Source organism: Carassius auratus, unplaced genomic scaffold (assembly GCF_003368295.1).
Source record: "Carassius auratus strain Wakin unplaced genomic scaffold, ASM336829v1 scaf_tig00217186, whole genome shotgun sequence".
NCBI classification, from domain to species: domain Eukaryota; kingdom Metazoa; phylum Chordata; class Actinopteri; order Cypriniformes; family Cyprinidae; genus Carassius; species Carassius auratus.
In genome coordinates, this window is record NW_020528932.1 from 69,390 (window position 1) to 85,543 (window position 16,154).

The 16,154-nt window shown below is 34.9% G+C and overlaps 1 protein-coding gene across 2 annotated transcripts in view; it reads right to left on the reverse strand.

Moving 5' to 3' along the window:
• LOC113100120 (T-cell surface antigen CD2-like) overlaps positions 1 to 7,802 on the reverse strand; it is a 30,757-nt gene extending 22,955 nt beyond the window's left edge. Inside the window, exons 1-4 of one of the 2 annotated variants that reach the window (XM_026264990.1) lie at positions 7,682 to 7,802; positions 6,635 to 6,928; positions 6,289 to 6,528; positions 5,850 to 6,142 (exon numbers count right to left, since the gene is read on the reverse strand). In XM_026264990.1, the coding sequence (XP_026120775.1) occupies positions 6,057 to 6,142; positions 6,289 to 6,528; positions 6,635 to 6,928; positions 7,682 to 7,739 (678 nt within the window). In that variant the 5' untranslated portion in view covers positions 7,740 to 7,802 and the 3' untranslated portion in view covers positions 5,850 to 6,056. Of the gene's footprint in view, positions 1 to 5,849; positions 6,143 to 6,288; positions 6,529 to 6,634; positions 6,929 to 7,681 lie in introns of those variants that run through there. The other variant, XM_026264989.1, reaches the window with a different exon arrangement.
• Between the last annotated feature and the right edge of the window lie 8,352 nt (positions 7,803 to 16,154).

The window sequence follows — 16,154 nt, forward strand, 5'->3', positions numbered from 1 at the left end:
GAGACACATCTCCAAGTTATTAAGACCATTAACACAATTTATCTCGGACGAGCCCCCATTTGTTACATAACCACCCATCTAGGGTTGGGGAGTTAGTAACAAAATGAAAAAAAAAAAAGAAACTACTACTTAAAATTAAATATTAACCCTTGGAGAGAGTTCCAGGATAACCCAACCTCCTGTCCCAGAGGTCACACAACAACAAATCCAAATAATATCTTTATTGTTTGAAAGATATAAAGAACAACAAAATCACAAACAAGATAACAACCAAACAGTTGAATAAATAATAACTTCGGGGGAGAGCTCGGCCAAAATAACAAACAAAACTTAAACTAACCCAAAAACCTTAAGTTACCTAGAACAAGATAATCCCGGAAAAATAAAGAACATCAATCTTCCCTCTCTCCCTAGCTCACCATAAACAGGAGAAAAGGAAGAATACAAACAAAAATGGCACCCTCCCCCTACATTCCCCAAATCAGGATAAGTAAGAAATAACAGACTTGACATGAAATAAGAAAGGAATTAAACAATACAGATTCAGTTCTCTATTCAACTTAAGAACACTTACAACACGTCCTGAGCTCACTTACTCCAGAACAAATCAACAACTGTATAAGCATACAAATCAACAATGTGATCTGCGCTGACAGGAGGAGGAATCAATCCTGGCCACCAAAGTCTCTCTCTCTCTCTGCTCTCAACAGATCCACTCCGGTTTATATCCTGGCTCCTCCCCTTCACCCTCCAATCACGTCAGTTAGCCATAGATTGAGTACAGCTGGTTTGAGAACCTGTGGTAATAAGGAAAGAGAACAGAGCAAGGAGAGCAAAGCACAACCCAAATACACGTTCACCCCTATGAAATCCCGTTTACATCCACTGACGTAACAATACTGAAATAATGCAATCAAAATTCATTTAACAACATAAGATATAAGATTAAACCTAAATGTACACAACTGAAAAAAGAAACATATTTAATAAAAAAAATGCAGGGAATTTTGGGATTGTCAATTTACTGTCTGTCACTGTAAATTACACAATGACTTTTTCTTTTTCACTTCCAAAAGCTGTATTTTTAACATTTTATTACTGTAAAATTACATTAACTATAATCACATTTATTCACTGAATATACTATGGAAACTTCCCGTTAACCAGTTAACAGGTTTTTACTGCAGCATTTTTACAGTTTTTCTTATGTTACAATCATAATCATTTTTACAGTGAATGTTTTAATGCTCAGAATTTGTTGCACAAATCTCTTAACAACATCCCATAAACCTTAAATCTCCATAAACATCCTCTCTTAATTAGTATTAATGAAGACAAACAGTCTTTGAGACCACACAGCCATAAGAATAAACAACAATGGAAAATAATATAAAAAGACAATAATGTAATATAAATGACCAATCAATTAGTGAATCAATTACATGAGTATATAAATGGCTATGATTATTATACATGACTCTATGGTTAAATGTAGATGCAAATAAATTAGACAAGGCAAGTTTATTTATATAGCACATTTTGTACACAATGGTAATTCAAAGTGCTTTACATAAAAGAAAAGAAAATAATCATGAAGAAAAATAATAACAAAAATAAAACAAGCAATTTTAAAACTTAAACAAATTATTAAAACATTTACTTAAAAACAGTTAGAAAATGATTTTACATAAAAAAAGCAGTGAAAATATAGTACAATCAGTTCGGACATTGCACAGTGCTCATTCAATAAATGCACAGCTAAACAGATGGGATTTGGGTCTAGATTTAAATGTGACTAGTGTTTTAGCACATCCGATCCCTTCTGGAAGCTGATTCCAACTGTGTGCAGCATAGTAACTAAAGGCGGACTCCCCTTTTTTTGTGTGAACCCTTGGTATTTCTAACTGACTTGATCCTAGTGATCTGAGTGCTCTGTTAGTTTATATTCAGTGAACATATCTGCAATATATTTCGGTCATAGGTCATTTAGTGACTTATATATGAGTAAAAATACTTTAAAATCAATGCTAAATGTAACTGAAGCCAGTGTAAGGACCTGAGGACTGGCGTGATATGGTCAGATTTTCTGGTTCTAGTCAGAATCCTGGCAGCAGTGTTCTGGATGAGCTGCAGATGTCTAAGGGTCTTTTTGGGAAGACCGGTGAGGAGCCCATTACAATAGTCCACCCTGCTGGGGATAAAGGCATGAACAAGTTTCTCCAAGTCTTGACTGGAAACCAAACATCTAATTCTTGCAATGTTTTTTAAATGATAGTATGCTGATTTAGTTACTGCTTTGACATGACTACTGAAATTAAGGTCTGTCTCCAGAATCACACCAAGATTCCTGACTTGATTTTTAGTTGTTTGACCCCTAGAGTCAAGGTATGCATTCACCTTGAAAACTTCATCTTTGTTTCCAAATGCAATGACTTCAGTTTTTTCCTTATTTAACTGAAGATAGTTCTGGCACATCCAACTATTAATTTCATCAATGCATTGGCAGAGGGATTCAATGGGGCTGTAGTCATTTGGAGATAAGGCTAGGTAAATCTGGGTATCATCAGCATAGCTGTGATAGGCAATTTGGTTCTTTCTCATTATTTGACTTAGTGGAAGCATATACAGGCTAAACAAGAGCAGTGCAAGTATTGAGCCTTGTGGGACTCCACATGTCATGTGATGTCTCTGTGCTGTGATGCGGTCAGAAACCAGATTGAAAATTGTCCAGGTATTAATTTGAGTTTAAGTATTTGTTCAGCTGAATAAAAACTAGCTTTTCTATAATTTTACATTTAAAAGGAAGATTAGATATTGGTCTAAAATTGCTCAAAATGGTGTTATCAAGATTGCTCTTTTTCAGGAGGGGCTTAACAACTGCAGTTTTTTAGGGAGTTTGGAAATGTCTCAGAAAGAAGTGAGGCATTCACCACATCTAAGAGATCTGCTTCTAAGCAGTTAAGCACACTTTTGAAAAAAAAGACATGGGAAGTGTGTCAAGACAACAGGTTGACTATTTTAGTTGCTGCACTATGTCTTCCAGAATTTTGCTATTAATTGTTTCAAAAATAGACATAGTATCTTTTTGATATTGTGGCCAAATGTGTCTGACCTCTGCATAACTTGAGGATGTGCTAATCGCCTTCCTGATATTGATGATCTTCTCAGAAAATAAGGAAGCAAACTCATTGGATTTGCTGTCTGATAGCATTTCACTGGGAATCTGACTTGGGGGGTTTGTCAGTGTCTCAACGGTGGCAAAAAGCGTACGAGTGTTATTTAAGTTACTGTTTATAAGGTTTGAGAAGAAATTCTGTCTAGCTGCGGCTAGTTTCACATTAAAAGCATGAAGGCTGTCTTTATAGATGCTATAGTGAATTTCAAGTTTCGTCTTCCTCCACATCTGCTCGGCTTTTCTGCATTGTCTTTTCATAGTCTGAACTGCTGTTGATCTTCTCCAAACTGATTTCAGTCTGTTTACTAACTATTATTGGTGCAATATCATCAATAACATTCTTAACTTTTGAGTTGAAGTAATCAAGGAGATTATCAACAGAGTCTGCAGAAATGCTTGGTGTTAAAGATATAGCCTCCTTAAATAGTACACTTGTGTTCTCATTTATGCATCTCCTTCTGACAGAGACAGATCTAGATTCAGTGGTAGCAGAGATCAATATATCAAAGAAAATACAGAAGTGATCAGATAGTGGTATGTCCTTAGTAACAATGGATGAAATGTTTAGACCCCTACTGATGATTAGATCCAGAGTGTGTCCACCTTTGTGTGTGGGTCCAAGCACATGCTGAATCAGGTCAAAAGTGTTTAGAACCGTTATCATTTCTTTTGTAGTTTTGTTTTCTGCATTATCCATGTGAATATTAAAATCCCCCACAATTGCAAAACAGTCAAACTCTGAGGAAATCGTTGATAACATTTCTGTGACCTCTTCAACAAATGCTGGAGAGTATTTTGGAGGCCTGTAAATAAAAGTAAACAGAATGCACGGGGCACCTTTCAGCACAATCCCTAGATATTCAAAAGACAAGTACTGACCAAATGACACTTGCTTGCATTGACATCTTTAAATAGAGCAGCTACACCTCCACCTCTCCTAACAGTCCTGCAAACACTCATGTAAGTGAAGTTAGGAGGGGCTGCTTCATTTAGGATTGTTGCACTGCAGCTATCTTCTAGCCATGTTTCATTTAGAAACATAAAATCCAGATTGTTTTTGGTTATAAGGTCATTGATTAGAAATGATTTATTTTTAGTGAGCGAATGTTTAAAAGTGCTAACTTAATGGCAGTGCTTTGTGTCTTTACATCACTCTTAGTTTGATGCATAATAGGCCGCAGATTAGATGAGTTTGCTAAATTACTATAAATAAATGAAAGAAAAAATAAAACACCACAGGATTGTATGGTTTGAAGAGAGTTTCAATCTTTCGAAGAGAGTGTTTTCTTTTCTTGAAACCCTCCCAAACAACATGTCGGGATAGAATTTTTTTTTTTTTTTTTTTTTTTGAGAGAATTTTCTCATTATAATTATAAATAACTACTGAGTTTATATGTGGTTTTTAACCTCAATCACAGTAACTTTAATCTGAAAGTAGGCTTTCAAACATACACAACTATAAGCCAATCATAGCAGTGGATGTTTACTTCCGAGTCTACAAGCCGCTGCACAGCATTGTAAGCTTAAATACATCATAGACCCATTGAATCCAATGTAGCTACAATTTAATTAGGCTTCAATTGGGGGATTTCAAAATTTTGATGTTTTTTCGTAAATCTTCAGAGAATAAAAATAAAACAAAGGCAGCTCATGACCACTTTAATGTTATATAATGGTATACTCTTTTTATAGCAGATTTAAAATTATGAAATACCCCCTATACGAGTGAAGCCCACCTTCATGTGTACAAAAATGTCTTAAGAATATGATGCATTGATAGGAACTTGTGACACTAACCAGTTTTATCTAAATCTGCGAGTGAATAACAAATGCTGCATCAGCCACACAGTTCTGCTCGTGATCCTCTCTGTCTACATCTTCTTATTTTAAGGTGATTTATGTATGTTTGGGGAAGTATGAACACTCAGTTTGTCATCTATGAGCTGTTTTCTGTGTGTTTGGATCTGTTCTGGTGGGAATTAGAGCTGGATTAATCCTCAGTCTGAACTCTTCTTCATCTGGAAAATATCAAAGGCAATATGTTAAATATTCACCCCCAGAGAATTTAAGTTCATATTTCAATAAGTTAAACCCCATTTAGATTTTCATGGATCTGTGATTACGGTCACATTACATTTATTTTTGTTTCATTTTAAAATTCTTTATATACAGGTCTGTGCAACTTGGCCAAAAAATAAAATAAAATACAGATTTTGCAATTTTTTCATATCGATATTGTAATTTGCACTGTGCCATTTAATCTCGTATTGAAACTCTATCTATATATCTAAAAGTATGTTTAAAAATTATGTCACAATTTTAGTTTTATTTCAGTTGTGCTGCTCTATTTTAAATTTACATTCAGATAAAATTAATTATTAGCTTTCCATCAACGCATGAACCCCTGCATTCGGGAAATTCAGGAAAGTTGAAATTGAATCAGTGTGAATCATTTTGACAGATAAACTTATTTTTGAAAGTGTGGGTTCTTTGAAAAGCTGTTGCCTCAGAAAGACACTTATGTGAACATGATGATAAGATCTGTTTTTCTAAAATCTAATAGACTACAGGAACCTGTGGTAAAAACCTTTGAATTTCCTGTACAATTGCAGGTTACTTAAAAAAAAAAAAAAACTTCTTTGAGTAGATTCCTTTATAGGTTCATTGGTATTTATATGACTTAATATTATTACACTCCTATTATTACATAGAATAAAAGCATCAGCGTAATGAAGAAATGTTAAATCAATTTTAAAGCTCAACAAGAACAGCAATCGCTTTATAGTTTGTACCCCTTTTGTTAAAAATACAAACACATATTGCATAATTAAATTTCAGAGACGATGAGGATGTCTCTCACTTTGTGCTTTTTTTGAGTTGGCTACAGCTTCGACATGCACAGGTGGCCAAAGAGTTCTTTATGAGGATCTGGGTCACCTTCACCTGTAGGATCTGGGACACCTTCACCTGTAGGACCAGTAAGAAAAAAACAAAACAAAAAAAAACACTCAATTTAATAAAGAAAATCCTAAAAGCTGCACCATGCATAATTATATAACACAAAGTTAGTACATTAAATAATGAGAAGCATGTAAAATAAAAAAAAGACTTACATGATACTGTAATGCTATCACTTTGCTCTTTGCTGACAGGATTGCTCACACTGCAGGAGTACGGTTTATTCTCCTGTACTTGAGCAGATGTCAAGAGAAGTGTTGGGTTGTTTTCATTCTGGATGATATTATCTTCTTTATACCAGGATACAGTCAGATCTGTACGGTCTCCAAAGTCACAGGTGAGTGTAGCGTTCCCAACTGTGCAGTTGATCTTCACAGTAGGTTTAAGAGCCTTTGCTGTAAAAGAAACATGGTAGTTATTTCCTACTAATGAAACTACAATAGAAATGTAAAATCTTATTTTGTTTTTATGGTGAATGGGTTTAAATATTTGTCCTCTTACCATAAACTTTAATTTCCTTTTCTCCAGCATCAATCTGTGTACCTACATCATTAAAAACAGTGTATCTATATCTGCCGCTGTTCTTCAGACTAACACTTTCAAATGTTAATGATCCATCTTCTTCCATTGTTAGACCTGGAATGTTTTTCCTCATCCACCTATTTTTCCTGTGAATCACGACATCACTAGAGAGATGGACCCATTTGATCTCATTAGATTTGTCAGTGTTTCTTGTTTGAAGCTTTATGGTGCAGGACGTTCCCTTCAGTAGATTTGTTTTACATATCTCTGCAACTATAAAAAATAAAATCATAATAGAATTTAATAAACTCAGCAGGGTTCATATGCAATCATATGTGGTTTAGAATAAAGAATAAAAATGGATTTATTTTTTAAAGTCAATTTCTGTTTAGACAACAGTAACAGTTCTGTTCTTCCATTATTGACTACAAAAGCGATACGGATCATTTACAGTAACACACACCGACTCCTATAACAACAGCGGCTGTCATCACACTTTATGGGGTAAGTTGTGGGGATCAGATGGTCTTATTCACAAACTTAACCGTTCTTACAGCCAATAGGAATTAAACAAAGTGTAAAATTACAGTACAACATATTTTTACTGACCTGACATCCATTAAAATTAAATTCAACACTGCCTTTACATTTTTGTTCAGCAATTTATCAAACATATAATACTGAAATTTCACACACACACACACACACACACACACACACACACACACTCACACACACACACACAAACTTAAAAAAATTACTGGGATGCAGTTTTTGCCTTTTATCTGACCTGCCCCTTAAAATTTATCTTAATGTAAAAATTGATTAGACATTTATTTCTATAAATAACACTATATGCATGAGAACAAACGTTAATGTGGTTTATTATTCTTAGATTTTAATCACGTTTTAACTTTTTATCTCAACAATAAAAAACTTCAGCCAACAGTAAAATCACAAAAATTTAGGATAAATAAGCTTTTACTTAAGTTTATTAAAATAGCTATACACAAAATGAAATCATACCATAGAGCGCAGCAAAGCCAGAGAGGAATAAAAATAAGAGACTGTGTTGGCAGGTCATTGCTCTTCTGAAACCATCAAATATATTCCAGAACCTTTACACCACCAGCTCAACGACACAGAAATAACTTCCGTTCACAGAAACAGAAAATAAAAAAACAGGAAGTTTGCATTCAGGGAGCTGTCGGTTAAGCAGAATCATCAACTTAAGATGTCAGTGATTATACAGAACAAATTAAATAAAGGCTGCAAACTCTTTAACCTCTCAAAGGAGGAACAACTTTTAATATTACGTGATTTCAAGTTTTCCTTTCTCTTTGGAGTGTTACAAGCTCTTGGTGCAAAGAGAAGATCTCTAAAGTTGCAAAGACAAAATTCTAAAATCCAGAGAGATATTCGTTATCAAAGTAAAGACTCTGCCACGCTCCAGTATTTGAAAAATGTTTTTTTTTTTTTTTTTTTTTAATTAAAGCATGTCAATATATTCTGTTACACCAAATGCACAAAATAATGATCTTTAAAAAAGCATCATATGACACCTTGAATGCAGTGAGATTCACCACTGACACTGTTCTCACGTCACACCTCAGTTTTGCACGCAGTGAGTCCTCAGTTGAAACTGTAAGAATATGATACTAGTGAATCAGATTTGACAACTCTCAGTATGTGTTTGTGATTGCACTCTGGAGATCATTGAAAGCTCCGAGTTTGTGTTTTTGTAGCGTTGAGCAATGCAGTCAATCACAGATATATCTGTTGATTTCTCAAACTCTGATTGGGATCCTCTCATTGAAACAAACAATGTATACATGATATAAATGAGATTCATTAGGGAAAGCTATAGCTGTTTCATGATCTAAAAATGGGTTGCAGCTTGCAGGAGGAAACGTTAGTGGTTGTGTGTCAACTCCACTGTATACAGTATTTTGGTGCAAATGCATTCGTAATTTTACATTTTGTATGATAGCAAATTTATTTGAAATATTTGAAGTTGTAAATAAAATGGAAAATCAGCCATATTTATTGGCATATATTTGAAAAGAAAATGTGTTTTTTTTAAGTCTTTCTATATCAAAATGTAAAGTTTAAATCAGTGTTTTACTCTCCATTGAAACGGTACAGAGCGCCCCCTGGGGGGAAATATCCGCACTGCTCTTAGTGGAAGACCAGCACAACGCCTCATATTTGCGGTTTCTGTTCAAGTAGCTTCTCTTTCTTTTTGCGTCTTGGGTGTGTAAAAGACTTTCTGAGCAAAATACTTTATAACAGTGCATTAACGTGTCCTTTGGATAACAAAAATGTCTCCACGATGCTTGACGTTGGTCGTAATCTGCGTTGTGTTCCTCTCCACAGAAACTGTTTCAGGTGCATTATGTTTTTAACGTTTTAATCGACGATGGCGCAGCAGTTATAAACGATATTCTAGTAGCCTAATTTACATTAATTAATTAATTTAGCCTAACTGCAGTGTATGGCAGACTTTTGCATATTTGATGCTGACTAACATTCTCTCCCATATTTTAGGCGAAGATGTGAAGAAAGCAGTGGTGACGAAGTTTATTTTCATCCAGACAAACAACAGGAACAAAGATTAAACTCGACTGTTAAGGGTGAGTGCATGATATGATTCAATTCAAGTTTTCAATTCAAGTTTATTTGTATAGCGCTTTTTACAAAATAAATCGTTACAAAGCAACTTTACAGAAAATTATGTTTCTACAATATTTAGTAGTAGCTAGTAGTTTGTGTACATTTGACAGGATTTTAGAAAAAAATAAAAATAATAATAATAATACAAGACGTAGTCAGCTAGACGATGAACTATCAATATTATTAATTAAGTTATTATATGATTCAGTCACACATTTAGCAATAATTGTTAGTTTCTGTTTGTTGATTCAGGGTTAGCATCATCTGGGGTCCTCTGAGGGTCAGCATCATCTCTTCTCAGGTGTTCTGGATCCAGACTGGAGCTTGTTTAAATCCTAGTTACCACGGGATGTAAATCCCGTGGCGAAACATAGAAACAAAATACAGGACATCATTAGCATAGCTGCTGATCCAACAAAGGTAAAATTAGTTTAACCCAAGTTAATGAATAAAAAATGCACCTTTGAACAGATGCAACTACACTCACAATTAAAAAAGATACATTATTCGAATGCTTGGGCGAAGAGATGTGTTTTTAATCTAGTTTTAAACAGAGAGAGTGTGTCTGAACCCCGAACATTATCAGGAAGGGCTATTCCAGAGTTGGGAGCCAAATGTGAGAAAGCTCTACCTCCTTTAGTGGATTTTGCTATCCTAGGAACGACCAAAAGTCCAGCGTTTTGTGACCTTAGGGTGCGTGATGGGTTGTAGCGTGGTAGAAGGCTAGTTAGGTACGCTGGAGCTAAACCATTTAGGGCCTTATAGGTAAGTAATGATAATTTGTAACTGATACGGAACTTAATAGGTAAGCCAGTGCAGAGACTGTAAAATTGGGGGTAATATGATCATATTTTCTTGACCTGGTAAGGACTCTAGCTGCTGCATTTTGGACGACCTGTAGCTTGTTTATTGAAGAAGCAGGACAACCACCTAGAAGTGCATTACAATAGTCCAGTCTAGAGGTCATGAATGCATGAACTAGCTTTTCTGCATCAGAAACAGATAACATGTTTCGTAGCTTGGCAATGTTTCTAAGATGGAAGAATGCAGTTTTTGTAACATTGGAAATATGATTTTCAAAAGACAAATTGCTGTCTAATATAACACCCAGATTTCTGACTGTAGAGGAAGTTACAGTACATCCGTCTAGTTGCAGATTGTAATCTACAAGATTCTGTGTAGTGTTTTTTGGTCCAATAATTAGTATCTCTGTCTTATCCGAATTTAATTGGAGAAAATTGTGTGTCATCCAATCTTTTACATTTTTAACACACTCTGTTAGCTTAGATAATTGGGAAGTTTCATCTGGTCTCGTTGAGATATATAGCTGAGTATCATCAGCATAACAGTGGAAGCTAATTCCGTATTTTCTAATAATATTACCAAGGGGGCAATATATATATTGAAAATAGAAGGGGACCTAGGACGGATCCTTGTGGCACTCCATATTTTACTGATGATAATGAGATGACTCCCCATTTAAGTAAACAAAATGGTAGCGATCGGACAGGTAGGATCTAAACCATCTTAGAAGCCTGCCCTTGAATACCTGTATAGTTTTGTAATCAATCTATGATTATATCATGATCTATGGTGTCGAACGCAGCACTAAGATCAAGTAAGACTAGAAATGAGATGCAGCCTTGGTCTGACGCAAGGACCAGGTCATTTGTAATTTTAACAAGTGCAGTTTCTGTGCTATGGTGGGGCCTAAAACCTGACTGAAATTCTTCATACAGATCATTTTTATGCAGGAAGGTGCTCAATTGAGCAGACACAACTTTCTCTAAAATTTTAGAACATAAATGGAAGATTTGAAATAGGCCTATAATTTGCCAGTACACTAGGATCTAGTTTTGGTTTCTTAATAAGAGGCTTGATAACCGCCAGCTTGAATGGTTTTGGGACGTGTCCTAAAGGTTAACGACGAGTTTATGATATTGAGAAGAGCGGTTCTTCGGCTACAGGTAACAGCTCTTTCAGTAATTTAGTGGGTACAGGATCTAATAAACATGTTGTTGGTTTAGATACAGTGATAAGTTTATTTAGCTCTTCCTGTCCTATGGTTGTTAAAGCACTGCAGTTTATCTTTGGGTGCGATGGATGAAACTGAAGTATTAGATGCTGTAGAATCTACATTCGCCATTGTATTTCTAATGTTATCTATTTTATCAGTGAAGAAATTCATGAAGCCATTACTGTTTAACGTTGGTGGAATATTTGAATCAGGTGGCATCTGGTAATTTGTTAACTTAGCCACTGTGCTAAATAAAAACCTTGGATTGTTTTGGTTATTTTCAATGAGTTTGTGTATATGCTCTGCTCTAGCAGTTTTTAGAGCCTGTCTATAGCTGGACATACTGTTTTCCATGCAATTCTAAAAACTTCTAAGTTAGTTTTTCTCCATTTGCGTTCAAGACTACGAGTTACTTTCTTGAGAGAGTGAGTATTACTGTTATACCATGGTACAGTACGTTTTTCTCTAACTTTTTTCAATTTGATCGGGCAACAGCTTCTAATGTATTAGAGAAAATAGTGCCCATGTTGTCAGTAATTTTGTCTAATTCGTGTGTATTTTTGGGTACAAATAGCAGTTGAGATAAATCAGGCAGGTTATTTGCGAATCTTTCTTTAGTGGCTGGAACAATAGTTCTGCCCAGACGGTATCGCTGAGACATATAGTTAATATCAGTTATACGCAGCATGCACGATACAAGGAAATGGTCTGTAATATCATCACTTTGAGGTACAATATCTATAGCAGTAAGATCGATTCCATGCGATATAATTAAATCTAGTGTATGATTAAAACGATGAGTGGGCCCGGTGACATTTTGCTTGACTCCAAAGAGTTTATTAGGTCAGTAAACGCAAGTCCTAATGTATCATTTGCATTATCAACGTGAATATTAAAATCTCCCATGATTAGCGCCTTATCAACTGTAACTAGAAGGTCTGAGAGGAAATCTGCAAATTCTTTTATGAATTCTGTATACGGCCCTGGTGGTCTATTACACAGTAGCCAGAGCAAGAGATAAATTAGATTTCTTTTGCATGTCTGACAGTGTAACATTAAGCAGAAGTATTTTCAAAAGAGTTAAACCTGTATCCTGTATTCACCTATTATTCACAAAAGTAAACTTTTTTTGCATTTGTTCTAAATCCCTACTGGTTATTTAAATGTCTTATTTGTGTGCTGTTCTGACGTGCATTTTTTTTCTTCTTTTTTTTCTGAAACACACAAAAAAGAGTGCGCACAAAAACAAAAAAAAACATTCAAACTCTTCCTGATAACTGAACTAAGTTATGTCAATAATGTAAAAAAAACAGGGTTTTTTATCTTCTCCAACTGGCTGGAAATGGAGAGTAAATTTTGAGTGAAGGGAAGCATCTATTAAAGTTTAATGCTCAGTTACATTTGACATTTGTTAGAGTTTCTGTAACGTTGAAGTTTCCATTGCACTGTGCAATCGTTACCACTGTGCAGGAGAGTAGAGCTTATGGTGAAGGGATACTACTCCGCTTTAAGCCTTGATACTAAGCAGTAAATTTGTTAGTGCAGTACTTTCCAGTATTTCTCAAGTTAGCCTATTTTTCTATTTGAGCTGATTGGCTGTATACAGTCTTGTAAATGTATAAAATAACAAGATACAAACAGACCTCATTTAAAATCACAGACTTTTGAGAATAAACATTAAAATAAATGAGCACATTTCCCTAATTATATTAAATTCATTGTGTCATAGACTAATTAATTTAGGAGATTCCACATGATTTATTCAGGTAGATTCCATAAAAAATCAAGCCTGAAAAACTACTCAAAAATATTATGTGTAATATTGTTACCTTAACTTTATTAAATAAATAGCATAGCTCATTAGATTTTTTTACAGTGTACTCCAGTATAAAGTGTCACATGATCCTTAAGAAATCATTCTAATATGCTGATTTATTATTTGTTATGTCCCAGAATCTAAGGGCAATGTGGAGTAACATGAATGAAGAACTTTACACATTGAAAGCATAGACTTCCATTATAGGAGCAAACAATACATTATCTTTTTCTTTCAAGCCACTATGCCTGCTTCAGAAATGGGCATGAGCCAAATAAACAAACCAAAACTAACTGTTTGTTTAGATGCTATCTTGCTTAACGAAATAAATATAAAACAATACATCCCACTTCCCTGTCTCTGTCTAATTGAAACCAGGAGAAAATACACTTTTTCCAAAAGAAACAGCTGACCCATTTTCTTCAAAGTAGCGTTACTCTATTTACAGATGACCTTTTACTACCGACACCAAAGTTAAACATATGAAGAACAACACTCCTAGTTGCGTGTAATGCATACGCCAAATGCCAATTTTGCGTGCATGTGATACGCCAATCCTTCACATTAATTTCGGTGGAGAGCAGATGCGTCCAAATAACACGCATCATCTTCAGCGGCAGTGACGTCACCAGCGAGGCTCGTCCATACGTCCAGTTCACCTGATGATGCGCGTACACATTAAGAATGCAACACCCAGAGAGGAGCCAGATAATTAGCAGCCAGAACCTGGAGTGAGGAGAAAAGATATTTCTATTTTAAATAAATGCTTTTCTTTTTAACTTTTTATTCATCAAAAATCCAGAAAAAAAAGTATCAAAGGTTCAAAACCAATATTAAACAGCACAACAGTTTCCAGCACTGATAATAAATCATCATATTAGAATGATTTCTGAAGGATTATGTGACCGTGAAGACTGAGTAAAGGGGCGGTCACAATAAACGTGCGAAATTATCTTGGACGCCGCTGCGAATATGGGCGGGAGCAAGATAATACGGTCTCTCCTCAATTATCACATTGGATTAATATTTTTCCTGTATTTTTGATCAAATATAGATGCAGCCTTGAAGAGCATAAGATACTCCTGTAAAAAACCTGTTCTTGAACCCAAACTTTTGACCGGTAGTGTATGTGCTAACATGTAACCAGCCACGCGATGGCAGCAAACCGCTGAATCCAGGAAACCCAACCTACTTTCAGTTTTGTTTCAAACTCTATAGTTTCTGTCCTAGCTTGGCCTCTGAGGCATGTTCCTCGAATTATTTCAAAAAAAAAAATCTTAATGCATGAAAGTTTACTTTGTATGAAAAATGTCTCCTCTGAAATACTCCACGACCGTCATCTGCGCTTTGTTCATCACCATCGGAGCTGCTTCTGGTAAAGTTACTCGATATTCCGCTCAACATTTTCTCGATGGCGAGGCTGCGGTCCGCTATTAGCTAACATTAGTTAGCTGTTTAGTTTTATAATACCTTTATAATAGTGTTTATAATTTACAAATACCAAGTGACTCAGTTCGTGTCCTGGGTCTGTGTACCGATATAAAGTTGGTTTGACGTTTGATATTTTGTCAGAGATTCAGCCTCGGAGAACTTCAATTAATTATTTAACGATTTAGCACAATGACAAGAAACATACTGTGTTGTAATTATTTTCAAATCTAGAAGAGAACACACCTTGTGTAATCTGCCTTAAGGAATTATAACTGATAGACCTTATAAAGTAAAAGTGCAGGAAAGAGACTATCTGCAAAGTGCAAAACGAAGATAAAATTCCCTCTAAATGCTTCACTTGTGAAAAGTAAAAATAATAAATCTCAAATTAAAGGGGTGTGTCTTATTATGTGTTAATAAAAGAACATTTAGCTGTTGGTTCCATTCACATAACTATAGCACAACAAAAGTTATTGAAATGTACAGACTGAGAAAATGCTTACAAAGCATGACACAGATTGTGCAGTTTACCGCCACCTGGAGGAACCTATTGCACTTTTCTCGACCAAGTCTGACATTCAGAAGTTTAAATACATTCATTTATAATGCATTTTGTTTGATATGTAAATTTAAATGGGTGTGTCTTGTTATTTGCTCAAAGAACAATATTTACAGCCATTTTTTACTATCACGTGTAAATCAGGATGCATACTATTGAATTAAATTTGAACCCATTAACACACTCATTTTTATAACATACAGTATTCCATCTCAACTTCAAAGGTGTGTCTTGTTACTGGCTCCTAAAAGAACATTTTGATGGAGGTTTTAGCAACCAACACATAATTTAGTTTCAAACAAATAGTCTTCTATCTCAGCTACAAAGGCTGTGTCTTGTTACAGATTTAATAAATTATATTTTGCAGTAGTTTTCATTTTCAAAAGTGATGTCGAAGTCATACTATTGACTTTCAAAAATCGCTTGCACAGCCTTCCATGGAGTCTTCCATTGAGTCATAAGACTTTATGTGTTGCAACAAATTGAGGAGAATTAAAACAATTAAACTGCGATGTGTGTTCAGTTCTACGTTATATTGCTTTTCAGATAAGCCATTTTTCATACAATTACACTCATCCACTAAGAATTTATTGATTTTTTTCTCGGGTCATTATCTGTCTAACATCCAACGTCAGACGTCGAACCAACTTTATATCTGTGTTTTGTGTAGTTTAAATTTATTAGCAGCAGGCCGAACACCTCAACAAAACGGGTGTAACATTAGCTTATAGTTCAGATGTTTATGCCTTGGCTATTTTATTATTACATGATGATGATAATAACAATCATAATTATGTGTTTTGTTTATATTTATACGGAATGTATGTGACATATTGTGTCTGAATATAGTTTCTTATCTGGTACTTTTTGTTGACCTGCTTTCCGGAAGCTATTAGTAACTATTATAAAGAAATGTGCTAAATGACGACTAACATACTCTTTTTATTTGTCAAACTAGGTCAAGAAGAGAAAGTTTATGCTGAAGTTGGTGGTAAAGTGTCTT